Genomic DNA, 15,348 nt, shown 5'->3' with positions numbered 1-15,348 from the left:
CAGCGGGACTGTGCTGCCATCTAATGTTTCGGGAAAAGCTGACCGTTAACGGCTAACTTTAGAAATGCGGGCTAAGGAACCCAGCAACCCCACGCCGAGGTGTTTTTACGTGAGTTTTTAGTTCATAGTAGCCTGCTAATCAAATTCGGGGGAAAATGGATAACACGTCTTCCTTAATACTAAGATTTGCGTGTTAGAAGCCCACGCTTAATGACCACGATGCTTCGGTCTGGCTTATTTTTTTCAGACTCCATCTTATGCTCACAGTAAAAGGGTAATTGGGTTGTTATTTGTAACATGTGAATAAATCCCTTATTTAAGTGCGTGGTGTAGATGTGCCTAAAGGCAACTTAAAACTGCAAATGGATAGGCACACAATATATATCTTACAGGCCATCACTGTACAATAGAACAATCACATAAAATGTGGCAAAAAAAAAAAAGGATTGGAGATGCTGGTGTTGGACTTTGAATTTACTACTTACTTAATTACTTTGAGATAATGTTAGTGAATTTAAAGCCACCGTTTGGTGACTTGGTCCTTTACTTTTTCAAACAAAACAAAATACAATACTAGCATTTAAAAACTGCTGGAGCTTCACCCACTCTACCACCTCCTACATAAAATGGGGGGAAATAACAGAACTGGTCTTCAGTAAAAATCCACATCTGTCACGTCAGTTTATTGTTATCTACAGAGGTCTGTATAGTGTATAGCTGGCTGCTTGTTTTGGGAGTCTCTGACATAGTAAAACGGTGGGAACCCCCTAAAGCTTCTGCATAAAGGACTAATCTTGAAGACGCAGAGGGTTAATTTCAAGCCCCCACCACCACCACCCACATCTCCAATTTGAAAGCCGCCTCTCTACCGGGAGAGGAAGGCTCTTTTTCGGTCAGATGGCGTGCTGCAGTCCGCCCCCGTCATTCTCCAGCCCACACAGACAGCAAAAAGGCAGCCAGCAACCAATACGGTGCGCCGGTGGAGGATTTCTGCCAGTGATTTCAGACGAGGTAAGATACGCAAAGGGGATTTACTACGCCAATCTGCGCCGAGGAAGCTGTCGGCAATAGGTAAGACGGTAAGAAACGAATGGGATAATAACTGCGTCGTCTTTGGGTGCTCGCCTCTTTAACATCTGGATAGTAAACAATTACCTCCAGTCGATGGCTTTATTTGAAATGGAGCCAAAAAACGAGTGTTTTCACTTTAGTGCAGTCTGAATGCGGTTCTGTCTGTGATCAGGAGATTTTAGTTTTTATTCCTTTTGTCAGTATTGCTCTGGCAGATCCGACCCGTGACATCGGTGGCTGGAGCGACACCCTTGCTAAATTACGCCGGTTTCCTCTTTACACATCTGTAAACCTGACCTAAAGAAGGTAAGAAAAAAGCGATTTATGTGTATTCAAAGATTAAGTCATGAAAAATATAATGAGTAGATAGGAGCTTATTCTGCCCCAAGGGATGCTTAAACTTGCTTTTAACTGTTTATCAGTTTTTATTATTTGACTATATTTGTATTTTGTATTCTGTATATACTAGGTGTGGTCCAGATGCCAAAGTCTTTATCTAAATAATTAACTTGTACAGGATTTCTCCATCTGCAGGTTCATGTCTTTCCTTTCTCCTGCCTAAACTTTCCAGTGCTGTGTGCCATGTCTCTGCCACGCACACTTGGTGAGTTGCAGCTGTATCGGGTCCTCCAGAGGGCCAACCTGCTGGCCTACTATGAAACCTTTATCCAGCAGGGTGGTGACGATGTCCAGCAGCTCTGCGAGGCAGCGGAGGAGGAGTTCCTGGAGATCATGGCACTAGTTGGCATGGCCACCAAGCCACTGCATGTGCGTAGGCTGCAAAAGGCCCTCCGAGACTGGGCGGCGAACCCTGCCCTTTTCAGCCAGCCTGTTGCTAATGTTCCTCTTGGGGGCATCCCGCTCTTTAAAGTTGATGGCACTGGCACAAGTGGATCAGCTGGCGGGCCCAGAAAGTCTGTGAGTAATGGGCAGCCAGGATCCCCCTGTGAGAGAGAGGATCGGATGTGCCTTACACCAATGCACAGCGGGAGTCCAAGAAGCCCCTGTTCCCAGGCCTCCCCACAGCCCCCAGACACACACTACAGGGAAAAACTTTCTCCTATGGATCCACACTGGCTCAGCCCAGAGCATGATGGGAACTGCACTTTGGGTTCTGCACCTGGAACAGAAGAGGAGCCATCCAGCCCACCTCTACTGTCAACATGTCCTCCCGGTCCTTCCACGTCTCCGAGCCCCTCTGCATCTTTCACCCCGGCAGCTCCGTCTGCCTGGCCCGGAGGACAGCTGGATGGGGAGACAGCGAGGGCCGTGGTGGAGACTGTGGAGAGGCTCCTCACGACCCTGCCTAGGTCAGATCCTGCAGAGGTGAAGACTTTGCTGAGGATGAATAAGAAGATGGCAAAGACTGTGGGACACATCTTCAGAATGGGGTCCCAGGATGTGAACAAGGAAGAGGAGATCCGGAAATACAGTCTTATTTATGGGCGCTTTGACTCCAAGAGGAGGGAAGGCAAGCAACTCACACATCATGAGGTAAAAGCATCAAATTGAAGAAGATTTTAATGCATCGCAACACATTTTATACCTGATTAAAGCTGCACTTCATACCAGAGTGCAGCTTTAATCAAATGTCAATCAGTGTCCATCCCTTCTTCACTCAGTGTTTTTCCTTCTCAGCTGATCATCAATGAAGCTGCAGCCCAGTTCTGCATGCGTGACAATGCCCTTTTGCTGAGACGGGTGGAGCTCTTTTCTCTGGCTCGGCAGGTGGCGAGAAAATGTGCCTACACCTCCACGCTAAAGCATGCAAGGTAAGAAGATGCCTGCAGAGAAGAGCAAAACACCTCACGCCTGCTGTGTTTTAATGGAGCTTGTGTACCAAGAAAGAAAAAGAACTGTTACAGAATCAGGAGTGTAGCTTGAAAGATCCATAAAGACCAGATCATTCGCAGCAGTGAATACAATGGTTATTTCAGACTGAGGAGCATCATGTGAAAAAACTTGAATGAAATTATTTTATAGTTTGTGTTTAGCATGTTCAACAGGTGATTTATGTGAGTCATCAACCAACCAGTGGATTCATTTTCAGAGTTAACCTAGTTCACGTCTCAGTGGGAATCAAACTCCGACCTCTGTACTGTTAGTTAAATGAGCCAACTTTTAAGCCGTTACAAGAGTACAAAAATACTCCGTGTGTTTGTTAACCTGCACACAACATTTACATAGGTTTCTCATGCGGGGCAAACAGAATGAGTCAGTGTACACAAACCATAACTAAACAGGAGTAGTTTTGTAATTATATTTCAGTTTTTCAGCATCATAATTTATTATACTCGATTGTTGATGATTGAAAAATAGATACCAAGTTCACAGTCTGCTCATCTAACAATAGGCACCTTTTACTTACACATAAAAATAAATTTTTTACTTATTCACAGTGAAAAAATTCCTTTGTCTTGATTTTGCAGTCATCATTTATTAGCTTTCTCTGTGGGTAGAATCCTCACCTCTGTGAGGGGTGAAACCATGTGCTTTTCACACTCATTTGCCGCCACTGTGTCCCCCCCACTGCAGGACGAACGCGGACGAGAGCAGCCTTCTGCCCCAGAAGAGAGCGAGGCTCGAGGTGAGTGTCGGGTGCACTGGCAGTCATCTGAAGTGGTTCATCAGCACCGAACTGACAGTGTTGCTTGTGTGATGTATCTTAGGGAGTCGTGCCCGAGAGTGTGTCATCACTCCTCGGAGTGGAGGGATCCGAGAGTTTGACTCAGAGGGCAGATGACGACAGCTTATCTGCAGAAAGCCTGGACAGTGTATCACATGGTAAAAAACAGAAGAATCAGACTGATGTTAGCAAAAAACAAATTGTAAAGTAGTAAAACCTGTTTGTTTTGTGGGGTTTTGATCTGTCAAAGTGTTTGTTTTTATAAAAACTCTTTAAAGGCAGCATTAAAACCCAGATCTGTCTGTTCTGGTAGACATGGGCTCCCAGTGCAACCAGTCTCCATCTCCCCGTCCTCACACTGACACCTCCAACCCCGCCAGCTGGAGTCGCCACCTCATACAGCAAACGCTCATGGACGAAGGGCTGAGACTGGCTCGCATGGTGTCACATGACCGGGCGGGAAAGATCAGCCTAGGTTCAGACGGAGCTCATGCCACAGGTGACAATTCAAGTAATGACCTACAAGTATTATGTATTTGAAACTGCACAGAGAATAAAGGAAATTTTGTGATATTTGCCCAGTTTTGTACCAGTTAAAGAGGAGATTGACATTTTGAGTGACACATTTATTTACTTTTTTCCTTTTTTTTAAAAAAATTAATCCACTCACATGTGGCGAGCAGGAAGGTATGGGTGCCAGTTAGCACATTCACCAATTAATTTGTTTTTGTCCTGTTTGCTCATTTATATTCATCACAGAGAGGTGAGAGAGGCATCTACATGTTCCTCTAAGTATAAACCAAAACATTAAATTAAAAAATAAATAAAATGCATTCTAAATTGCCAAACTCCTGCTTGATATTGTGAGTACACAGACAATAAAATAAAAATAAAAAACAGAAGATGATGGGGTTGAATTGAAAATGACAGACAGAGACTCCCTAACCTCTCCTAACAATGAATATTTTAAAGCTCTACAGTTTGAACTCTAGTGAGTCACAATCTCTCCGAGGTGCCTCCCACCATGCGCATCTGAACTTCAGCAGACTGTAAATTAGAGAGGATAGAAGTTAGAAGGGGAAACAGAAGGAGGTGGAGAGCGATATATAGAGAGGAAAAGAGTCGGGGGGGGGGGGGCTGCTACACTGTTATAGCACTTCTTTAATACCCTGTTAGTGAAGCGTTTTTTCTGATGCATCACAGTTTCTCGCAGAAAAAGAAAAGAAGGAGGGAAAAAAAGTGATCTGGGCAAGTTAGTCATTCTGGGCTGTGATAGCCAGCTGAAGAGATGAGGCGAGGAGGAGAAGGAAGCCAGTAAAGACATGAGGGGGCGGGGAGGGGGGGAGGGGAGGGGGGATAGGAAGTACTCTGTGGGCGGCAGAATCGGACACCCCCCCCCCCCCCCCCCCCCCGACTCTCAGCAGCTACTGACGTCAGAGTGTGTTAGGTGCGTGGGCTGAAGGGCGGGATGGATGGGGCGTGGGGGCGAAAGAGTGGGAGGTAATTGGAGGGGCGTTGCATTGACTCACCAAGCGACAGTGTACAAAAATAAAAACCTGTGGGCAGGGAAATGGCACAGTCTTTTTTATACATCTTCTCCCTCTACCAAAAGGACTGCGGAAACAAAAAAAAATGACATATGTTTCATCTCTGGCACAGATCTCACTCACTTTGTCGTTTTCCCTCTCTCTCCCTATCGCTCGCTCACTCGTCCAAGTTTCCTTCTTGTGTTTCGCTCATTAATCAGAACTTTCTCTCACTTCCCCTCAACGTCACTGGCTTGTTTCTGCTTTCTTATCTTTTGCTGTCGTCTTATCTAGTCAGGATATGGGTTTACATACTCCATTACATGTATGTAATTTATTTTTAAATCCTCATGATGATACAATGTTTTACGGATGGTGTGATTTTTTTTTTCTCTCTCATATTAAAAATAATGCTGTTTATGTCTCATGCAGACATGCACACACACTCCGAGGAGCAAGTAAATGAAATAGATTTACGAGTGTGTTTACGTCGTCGGCTCGCTACAAAAACACGGTGATCATCGGCCTCTTCTGTTTTTATTTTTTCATGTCTTTTCTGTCTTGCTCACTTGATTTGCTGACTTCATCGCTGCTTTATTACCAGCCAAAAAATAATAATTCAACTCAGTCTATCTCTCTCTGTGCAACACTGGAGACATTTTGTTATTGAGCTGCTCGGTCATACAAACCGTGATGACTTCACTTCATGTGGGAGAACTTCTTGGTGAATTCCCCAAACGGCTTTTTAAACGCCCTTAATCACTAGTTGAATCTTGATTGCTGTGCAGTCCTAACTCATACTCATCCATGTGACATCTGCCTGTCTTTTGTTAAAGTGATGTGGTGTTGATTTACGTCAATCAGGAAAATTCAGGCAATCTGAATAGATCTATTCCTCCAAAAACCACCTGTTTTGGATTGGAGTTGTTTTTAACTCTCTGTGCTTTTTATGTACTTGCTGATCAGCCAGGGCATTAAAACTGGGAAAACATCCCTGATCCGTCACAGTGTGAACCTGTAGGAGTATCATGTGGAGTCAAGAGCTGTGACTGTTTGTTTGGATCCAGTGGGTTTCCCCCATGAATCATGTGTTTTTCCCATGAATGCTCAGTTAGATTGGAATCTGTGGAGTATGGTTATCAGACCAGCACCTCTGAGTTTTTCCTATAGTAATTCCTGATCCCTTTTTACACCGTGTTGGGTTCGGGGTGTCACACTTGGTCTGCATCACTGTTTAGTCAGTCGGTGCTTGTCAAAGTAGCATCTACATGAATGCTGAGACACAAAAGTTTTCCAGCAGATCACCAGATTGTATTGACGTGATCACTGGTATTCACTTCACCCGTCAGAGGTTATTTAATGTTGGGGCTGACTGGTGTACTTTCCTCTCTTCAAATTTGCATCTCTCCACAGACCATGACATTAAAGTGGAGAGGCAGAGCTCGATAGCAACGTGCAGGAGCAGTAGCCCTTGTGTCACCAAAGATGACTCCAACCACCGAGGGAAATGAAACCTTCAGGAGCTTATCAGGGACCTCAAACGTGGGCCTGCCACTGAGCTCCAATCAGAGACTTGTAAACAGGCCACGTTTACTTCACTGACATCTGATGGAGAGGAAGACTCTTACTGACTTCAAGCCAGTACAGGAAATGTGAGAAATTACCAGCAACTGATATTATAAATCTGCAGTGACTTCTGAATCCTGAGGTTGTGAATGAAGTTCAAAATGTTTTTGATTTTATATTCAGTGAATACACAGGGAAGAGACTCCTTTTGTTGTTTTATTTTTTAACACATGGAAAAAATGTCCCACAGATTTGAGCTGATATAAGAAAAAAATGCTCAAAAAAGAACTGAATTACTTTGTTGTGATCATTGCTGTGTGTTGGATGTGCCACCTGCTTGAGACAAAACGGGCTCACCACAGCAGGGGGCACTGCAACTTTGGAAACTAATCCTCCAGTTCCTCCGCACTGAGCGACTCGTTGTAGTTGTGTTTAGCAGAGGTACTTAATAACACTTGCAACAAGTTAGAGCATAAAAGCAGTAGGATTAACCCCCCCTGAAGCTCCTCACTCTCAGGAAACAGACGGATGTTCTGGTGTTAAAGACAGAATATTTTTAAGAGAGACTTTGGGGGAACATGTTTTCATCCAGATTGCATGCAGGCAAACCCAACTATGAGGACGAGATGCCTTTTGTCTTTTGCTGCATCAGCTTACATCCCATCAGATTTAAAAAACAAACAAAAAATAAAAACACACCTCGCTCACAACTTTCTGTTCACACATGGTTGAAGTGATGATGGTGCAACATTTCGTCCTCTTTCATTATGTGAAAGTGAACACGGAGCACTGTTTCTAAGCTGCATGGCATGAAACAGGAGCAGTGTAGACTGTGAAATCAGCTTTCAGGGTTGGTTACAGCGTCTCGCTCGAGGTTCCTTCAGCGGGGGGAAGAATTCGGCTTTGAGCTCAGCTGCTCCTCTCTGTCATCTGCAGTTTAATCTCGTGCACTAAAGGCACCATTGTACAGCCTTTGAAAAACCTACATTCAAAACTAAGTTGTAAGATTTAATATTTTTTTTATGGATTGGATTTTTTTTTTGTAGGTGTACTGGAAACACACTATGGCAGTTTGTCTTTGGGATGATATTTTTTGTGGTCATAGATTAACGAGGTGAACCGTATGTCAGTTCTTCTGTGATCTGAGGCACATACCTCTGAGGGTGGCTAATCTCACATTAGGAGAATAAAAACACAGGCAGGAATTTACGGGGAGAAATCTACTGGAGCTTGACTTTTACAACAGCATCTCGTACAAGCGAAATCAACCTCTGGGCCCCACACAGGGTGTTAAAATGTGTAACAGTCTTATGATTTTGTGTTCTAATCTCAGAGTATGCCCGTGAGGGAGGCCGCTGTGCATCATTACACCTGCTCGTCTCTTCAGCATTAGTAACCTCCTCAGTTCATTGTTGCAAACAGATTATTTATTTTGTTAGATCTCAATAAATGTTATTTTACTGATTAAGGCTACAGTGTGTTGCATCGTTTTCCACAAAGACTCAGTTGTTTCTTGGCAGCTCTTGTTTGAGCAAGAGGCTGCGGGAGCTGCGTCACACAGCCAGCAACACCTCTGCTGTCGTCTTGTTAGCTGCACTGACGCTCCGCATCAAGCCTCGATGCCGGCATGACTCACCTGTGCCAGTGATGTCAACACTGCTCCTCCACGCAGCTGTTTTTCACCAGAGACCACACAGACACAAGAATCAGACCACCCGGAGGGATCAGCTTCGCTATTTTCAATTATTTTGAGGTTCATTGCTGTAACAAAAATCAAAAGTATTTGCAGTTTTAGTATGTTGAACTGAGCTTTACGGTGCAGGGACTCATTCAGTTGGTTATCCAGACTGAAATATACTGACCTGTTAGTTTATTAGGTACACCTTGCTAATAGACATGAGAGCATCGCACAGTTACTGCAAACCCCCCACCCATGAATAGAAGCTCCTGCTCCACCACATCCCAAAGATGCTCTACCAGATTAACATCTGGTCACAGTGGAGGTCATTTGAGTACAGGGAACTCATTGCCATTCTCAAGAAACTATTTTGAGATGATCTGAGCCTTGTGACATGGCATGTTGCTCTTTATGAAGCAGAAATCAGACAATGGGTGCACTATGGTCATAAAGGTGTGGAAATGGTTAGCAACAGTACTCAGGTAGACTTGTTTATTAAATTAATCTGAATGCTGCAGCGGAATTGGAGACCTGGCCACATTTTTCCCATTTTCTTTTGGTGACTTTGTATGAATTGTAGCTTCAGTTTCCTGTTCTTAGCTAGCAGGAAGAGCACCTGCTCCTGTGTGCTGCTGCTTTATTCTACAAAGGTTTGATGTGTTGCACACTCAGAGATGCTCTTCTGCATACTTTGGTTTGCAGTAAGTGGTTGTTTGAGTTACTGTTGTCTTCCTGTCAGCTCAAAGCAGTTTTTCTATTCTTCTCTGACATCCACAAGGCATTTCAACCAGAGAAATGCTGCTCAATGGATATTTTCTCTTTTGCAAACGATTTTCTGTTGACCCTAGAGATGGTTATGGAGGGAAATCCCAGCAGATCAGCACAGGCCAACCTATCTGGCACTAAAAACCATTCCTCATTTAAAGTTCATTTTGATGCTCGGCTGGAACTTCAGCAGGTCGTTTAGACCATGTCTACATTCATAAATGCTGCTGTATGATTGGATGATTATATAAATCTATTAACCAGCTGTTTATCAGATGTACCTAATGAAGTGGCCAGTGAATCCATGTCTACACAGTAATAAATTTGACCTCAAGACATCCATGTTCCTCATAGGATGAATTGCCTCCATCTGATCAAATGATCTGTTTATCCAGCACTTATGTTCATGACATTCCCATCAGCCACAGTTGCTCTGTGGTTTACTGCTAAATAGCAAATATTATCATGGTAACACACTCAGAGGATGAACATGGCTTGGACTACACTGAGCATGCTAGAGTGCTGACATTCAAAGCACAGCTACAGTCTTGTTATTGAATTACAATCCCTCTACCATTTGGACCACTTCTAAAGTAGTAAATAGTGATTTTTTTATGTTAAAAAATGCATTTAGCTTTTTAAAAAATAGCAGTTACATCCAAGTTAGTGTGTGATTATGAGAGACAGTCAATGTGGCAACAGATGAAGGGAGCTGCATCATCAATCAGCTGTCAGCACCATTAATTAGGGAGTTAAATCTTTAGGCTATTCTTAGATCTGTCTTTTTTCCTCTGTTACTCGGCTTAGCAACAGACAGCTGATCCGATTAAAGGCATAAAATAATTGCAGATTGTCTGTTAAAAGTTAAAAGACTTCACATTATCAGCATTCACATTTTTTGCGACGTGATGATTAGTAGAATAGTTCTGATCAGCCATTTCTGCATATCATGTTTATTTGGCAATGTCACAAAGTTCCAAGTGTTTGTGGTTCCAAAGAATAACCAAGAAAACTTTATATCAATCATCAGTACATTTTTTATTAATGGATATCATTTACACATCCAGGCTTAAAAAGATTGTTTAAAATATTTTTAGGCATATTTTTAGGAATAAGAATTAAGAAAAAATAATATATTTCCATCCAGAATGGATGTATGTAAAATTAGCATCACATAACCAGCAGACAATAAACCATCAACTGGTTAGTCACCCATCTAAGCAGGTTTGCTTTAGATTAGAAGAGGATGACACCATGTGGAAAGTTACTTGCTTTTTTTCTAGCCATTACTTGAGATCATGAACAACACAGGGTTTAATTTTCCATACGTGCCTTCATCAGCAATGCACAAATTAAATAACCAACAAAAGTAGATAAACATGGGCATGAATTTGTAAACCCATGATTTATGAATATTGGTAAAGGTTAGCTTTTAGGACTGGGAGAAACCTTAATTGAAAATGGGCTATTCTATCTTTTTTCTGGGTTCTATTCCTCTGATCACTTAGATTTATTTAGAATAAAATCCAGTGGATTCTTTTAGTTGGCAAAAGTTTGTGTTTTCTAGCTGCATTAAAACATCACACCATACAAGAAGACCAGCTGCCTTAAATTGACTTTGACGCCACATAGCCTAAAGAAATGACGCTACTAGTGTCTTGTCAGAAACACAGAGAGCTTAGGTGTAATGTACCCATGATTAATAGCGAGTGATAAAGTCTATGGACTGCACAGACTGCTTCTACTGAATGCTCTGTACAGATAAATAGAGATTATATAGAAGTCTTTGAGAAAATGTTGCCATTTTGCTCGATTTAAGACTCCGGTAAACACTTGCCTCACATTATGTTCATTTCATGATTTATGGTCTCATTTAGAGTAAAACAGACAATGAAGCAGGGTTTGTGTAAGTCGGTATCATTGGTGTGCACTGTCCTCAGTGTTTCAGTAAGACCCACCTGGGGGATCCCAGATGGTGACAGCCAAAATGCTCAGTGAGGCTTCAACAGTCCACAGACTGAATGGGTGAGTGAGTGATGTCATGGTGGTTTTATTATAGTAGGTTCCAGGAAGAGGCTGATAAAAATCAAAACGCAAACCTGATATAAATTTGACTGATCTCCCCCTCAGGGTCAGTTCTTGGGCATCTTCAGACAGCTTCCATCACAGCTGCTTTTTAAAAAAGTCACTCTGTGGACCACCAACATCATGCATACTGGAGTTTAACCAAGGGGAATTTGCTCATTTAAATCAGATGAAGTTATGTATTTAATATGCCCATTCCCAGAACTTTGTGATCATTTAAGCTCTAAAGTCTATTTCTGCCTTTCATTTTAGACAAAAGAGACCAAAAAGCTGGATCAGCATCTGCACAGTTCATTCAGAGACAAAAAGCTAAACTGCAGGTCCATTTCAATCCTGGGATCAGACTGATTGGTTTATGCATGCATCATCAAAGACTATCATATTAACACATACTGTCAGTCATACGTCAAGAGGAAACTTCATTTAATCTAGGTGACGTGAGTGTTCAGATGTCGTAGGAACTCTCCTCTTGTAGTTGTGTGTCCAGGGAAAACTGCCTGGCAAAACTCACAAATGTGAGACTGCAGAGCCACGTCCGACAACATCGCCCCACCAGATCCACCTTGGAAGTCATTAATCAGGGTGCAGCAGTCCATCAGAGGCATCTAACAGAACCACAGAGAAGATGTATGTGAAGAGCGCAGTAAATCAGAGTCACAGTGTAAATATCTACAGTCGTGGCTCGTCTTTTACCCTGATTGTGCGTAGAGTTCTGTCTCCAGCAGGATGATTTTGCTTTGAATTTCTGGATTCATTGTAAGAGGCTCCATGGCACGCCAAGGAGTCCAGTGGTAACAACAATGGGAATTTGTTCTCCGCCTTAACACTTTCCTTTCTTTGAGAGGGCACATCAACGCAGAGCTTGGTCATATCATCAGCAAGGAGATCGGGGAAGCTCTTTGTATTTCTTGAATGGTAATCAGCGCCACACTGTGCTGCAGGGATTTGTGTCACGGATGTTAATGTTTGAGGTTTCTCAAGGAGATATGTAGGGATTTCATGGGTAAACTGAACAGGAACGGACATCACATTACTTAATTCTCCATTAGGAATAGATGCACCTGCACAAAAATAGGTGTTTAAGGTTTGAAGCATTACGACTGAGAAGCTGTTTTAGAGCATTAGTGTTTTTTCATATGCAGACCTTGCTGTTTCTGCAGGGCTGTTGTGAGTTGCTGCAGCAGAGCTGCCTGTTTCAGACAAAGTGACCTCAGGCGAAGAAACTGCTGGTAGAGCTCAATGTAAGCTTCCTCCATCTCACCAGCTCCAGGAAGTGCATGTAGTGAATAGCACAGAAGAGTTAACTCTGAGCTGTAATGGACATGTATACAAATCTTAAATAGGCTGTTGAGAAGAGATGCAAACTACAGAAATAAACATGTGAGTTTCACATCACAGTGCTTTGAGTAAAAGTACTCTAATCTAAGGCTGATGCAAAGCAGGAAAACCTGCTATGATAATAAAGTTGGGGTAGGCTGATCACCGTGATTTACAATGTTATGATAGGATGATTGCTAATTAGCACTCAAGACAAAATAAAGCTGAAGCTAATGGGAATGACATGAATCATACATATGAAGGATTGAAAACTTATGCGGAAAAAAAATGCAGCAGCTCTAATTCACTAGATAATTTTGCTCTGACCTGTCAACCTCTAAAGAAGTTATAACGTTTAATAAGAATGACACTCCAACAAAAAGAAGAAAAGAGCATGCGACAGACGAGATTAGTCCGGTTACAGGTCAGGTTTCACCTGATAACAAAAAGATGAGAGCTGAGGTCGAGGTCACTGACATTTGAATCTGTCCGAGATTTTTAGTAGACGATTTCAAAATCCTAGGTGACTTTCTTCTTGAGTTTTCACATTCACAAGATTTTCCGAAAACTTGACCTCTGACCTTGAGGTTGAGGTCACTGAGATTTGAACTCGTCCAAAAATTTTTGTAGATGCATCTACAGTATCAAGTTCAAATGTCGCCTTGTTCTCAAGTTATCGTATTCAAAAACTTGGGTGTCCATGCCACCAATACCCTATCAGCCTTTTATGGCTGAGGGGTTAAAAAAAGGTCTGGGAGGAAACTCGATGCTATATATTTTTATGTTAATTTGCTGAACACTGAAGTAATGTCTTGACTTGTTTCACTTTTTTAAACCAAGCATGTAAAATACAGGGAAGAAAGAGACACAACAGTAAAGGTAACTTCTTAATTCTGATCTTTTCTGAACCTCGATATCTGGAAGTGTACAAAGTGATATAATTCCTAATAGAGTTATACTGCATTTACAACTTATTATATTGGTTTGCTTACCCCTCTTAGGACTGTCTGCACTCTCTCTTCTAGCAATTCAGGAGTTGTCATGTAAAGCTACATCCAGATTTTCCTCCTCAGTTTTCCATGTGATACAGGCCCCCTGTTTCATGTTCAAAGAATTAGACACTGTCTCACTATTTACATCAAGCCTCAAAGCCCATTTACTAAGCATAGATGACGCAGCACCACAGGTATGATAAGAGTCTAATGAATATTATGCTCAGCAAGTCTAACAACATATAGATTGCCTGAGAACTGCTAAACATAAGGAAGTAACCGTTAAAAAAAAAAGGAGGAAGTGAAACCTCCTGGGTATATAAGGAACTTCAACATTTCAGTGTTACATGAGTGGCTGTAAAATAGTTTTAAATAAAGACTGAGGAAAGAGGAAAGAGACAAGCTGCATTTTGTGCATAAAGAAGCACCAGAACAGCTTTGGTATCAGCTGATTGTTTGGTTGGCTCTGAAAAGGAAAAACTTGTCTGATCAATTCCTTCTTGAGCACTGAGAACATAACCGGCCTGGAACAAAACTGAGAAAACAAAACAAAAGGGTTTTCTTTTTTACATTTTCCAATAGGTCCCAGAGAAGTCAGTTTTTCAGGTATGAAAGAGAACCGAACAAAGTGTTGGTGCAGTTCCTCTTCCAAAAGAAGAACACTGTGTGTGTGCCAGGTGCCATGTAGAAAGTTTACCAACAGACCAGGTGAAGCAGAAATCACAAAGTTCCAAAAATCAGCAACAAAACGTGTCCTTTTCTGTCTCTGAATTTCCTTCAAACAGAAATCATTCCACCCATCTCAGCTGCTAAACTAAACACATGCAAGTCTAAATCAAATTCCGCTTTAACCCCCGATAATCGCAAATCACGTAACGATAGTTTATGAATTACATTTGAAATTGAACCTTACTTGCACATAAAGCGATCGGCCATTCCAGACAGGAAGTTCACACACAAATGCTGATGTCAGGAGAAGTAGGCAAGATCCGCATTTCTCTCTCTCTCTCTCTCTCTCTCTCTCTCTCTCTCTCTCTCTGCGCAATGACGTCACTGCACTCACCTGCGCAAATCGCCCGTAAACCTTCCACTACAACCTGACGCGTCCAACCAGGTTGCCTTCAAAATAAAAAACATAGAAACGCTCTGAACGGCTTTTATTTTGAAATACTGTTTCAAAATTACTGTACAAGTTTGCACAACACGAAACCATGAACCATCGGGGAAAATTTTAATTATTACTCGTCGACAGTTATGTAATAGCAAACTATCATTTTGACTTGATGTTGGTACTAGATTAAGTCCAGGGGGTCAACAAGGTCATTACACCATCTCCTCCTGGATATTGTTCATTCATGTGCAAGCCGTTGTTGTAACTCACCTAACACAAATGTCAATCTGAACAACAATAAAGCTTTCAGCTGCTTCCTTATTCACAAGAGGTCACCACAGCCGGTAGCTCTGCATATTTGATTTAGGTCATTTTTGATGCCCTTCCTGATACAACCCCAAAGGCATAGGGTTTTTTTTTTTTCAGTCTGAATCCCAATTATACAATTTTTTTTTTTTAAATTGTCCAGCTGATAAAAGCTGCATCATTTCAGCCCAGCATTATGCTGAGAGCTCTGTAATAGCTTTGTCATGTCTCTGTTTCTCCAGGTCTATTCAGAACGTGTGTGTTTGGCATTTGAGATGTTCAGCCATCTGTTGAATGTGGCTGAT

At 42.1% G+C, this 15,348-nt stretch overlaps 2 protein-coding genes across 14 annotated transcripts; one reads left to right on the top strand and one right to left on the bottom strand.

The window, feature by feature from the left end:
* Window positions 1-9: 9 nt before the first annotated feature.
* Window positions 10-8,257, top strand: nab2 (NGFI-A binding protein 2 (EGR1 binding protein 2)). 11 transcript variants are annotated; one of them, XM_085158856.1, is made up of 8 exons: window positions 10-109; window positions 1,273-1,377; window positions 1,643-2,565; window positions 2,710-2,843; window positions 3,607-3,658; window positions 3,741-3,855; window positions 4,011-4,208; window positions 6,637-8,257. In XM_085158856.1, the coding sequence occupies exons 3-8, from the start codon at window positions 1,654-1,656 to the stop codon at window positions 6,732-6,734; spliced, it is 1,509 nt and encodes a 502-aa protein (XP_085014982.1). In that variant the 5' UTR covers window positions 10-109; window positions 1,273-1,377; window positions 1,643-1,653; the 3' UTR covers window positions 6,735-8,257. The 11 variants fall into 11 exon arrangements, with proteins under 11 accessions (XP_085014982.1, XP_085014978.1, XP_085014980.1 ...); XM_085158854.1 differs by lacking the exon at window positions 10-109 and adding an exon at window positions 116-1,011; XM_085158853.1 differs by lacking the exon at window positions 10-109 and adding an exon at window positions 116-1,071.
* A 1,988-nt stretch (window positions 8,258-10,245) lies between these two features.
* LOC146518713 (uncharacterized) lies at window positions 10,246-14,651 on the bottom strand. Of its 3 annotated transcripts, none has more exons than XM_085158863.1 (5): window positions 14,540-14,649; window positions 13,627-13,729; window positions 12,462-12,628; window positions 12,011-12,378; window positions 10,246-11,922 (listed from the first exon to the last, which is right to left on the bottom strand). In XM_085158863.1, exons 3-5 carry the CDS (start codon window positions 12,571-12,573, stop codon window positions 11,746-11,748), a joined length of 657 nt encoding a protein of 218 aa, XP_085014989.1. In that variant the 5' UTR covers window positions 12,574-12,628; window positions 13,627-13,729; window positions 14,540-14,649; the 3' UTR covers window positions 10,246-11,745. The 3 variants fall into 3 exon arrangements, with proteins under 3 accessions (XP_085014989.1, XP_085014990.1, XP_085014991.1); XM_085158864.1 differs by having other exon boundaries at window positions 12,462-12,596; XM_085158865.1 differs by having other exon boundaries at window positions 12,011-12,252; window positions 12,462-14,651.
* Window positions 14,652-15,348: the final 697 nt, after the last annotated feature.

Source organism: Neolamprologus multifasciatus, chromosome 5 (assembly GCF_963576455.1).
Source record: "Neolamprologus multifasciatus chromosome 5, fNeoMul1.2, whole genome shotgun sequence".
In the NCBI taxonomy this organism is placed as follows: domain Eukaryota; kingdom Metazoa; phylum Chordata; class Actinopteri; order Cichliformes; family Cichlidae; genus Neolamprologus; species Neolamprologus multifasciatus.
This window is presented reverse-complemented; position numbering and strand designations above follow the sequence as displayed.

What these genes read in the sequence shown, in the direction of transcription:
- nab2 (XM_085158856.1), top strand. Translation starts at nt 1,654, where the DNA reads ATGTCTCTGCCACGCACACTTGGTGAGTTGCAGCTGTATCGGGTCCTC. An exon ending in TCCACGCTAAAGCATGCAAG is followed by an intron (nt 2,844 to 3,606) that starts GTAAGAAGATGC and finishes CCCCCACTGCAG; the next exon opens with GACGAACGCGGACGAGAGCA. An exon ending in AGAAGAGAGCGAGGCTCGAG is followed by an intron (nt 3,659 to 3,740) that starts GTGAGTGTCGGG and finishes GATGTATCTTAG; the next exon opens with GGAGTCGTGCCCGAGAGTGT.
- LOC146518713 (XM_085158863.1), bottom strand. Translation starts at nt 12,573, where the DNA reads ATGGAGGAAGCTTACATTGAGCTCTACCAGCAGTTTCTTCGCCTGAGG. An exon ending in AGCCCTGCAGAAACAGCAAG is followed by an intron (nt 12,379 to 12,461) that starts GTCTGCATATGA and finishes ATTTTTGTGCAG; the next exon opens with GTGCATCTATTCCTAATGGA. An exon ending in GAACTCTACGCACAATCAGG is followed by an intron (nt 11,923 to 12,010) that starts GTAAAAGACGAG and finishes TGGTTCTGTTAG; the next exon opens with ATGCCTCTGATGGACTGCTG.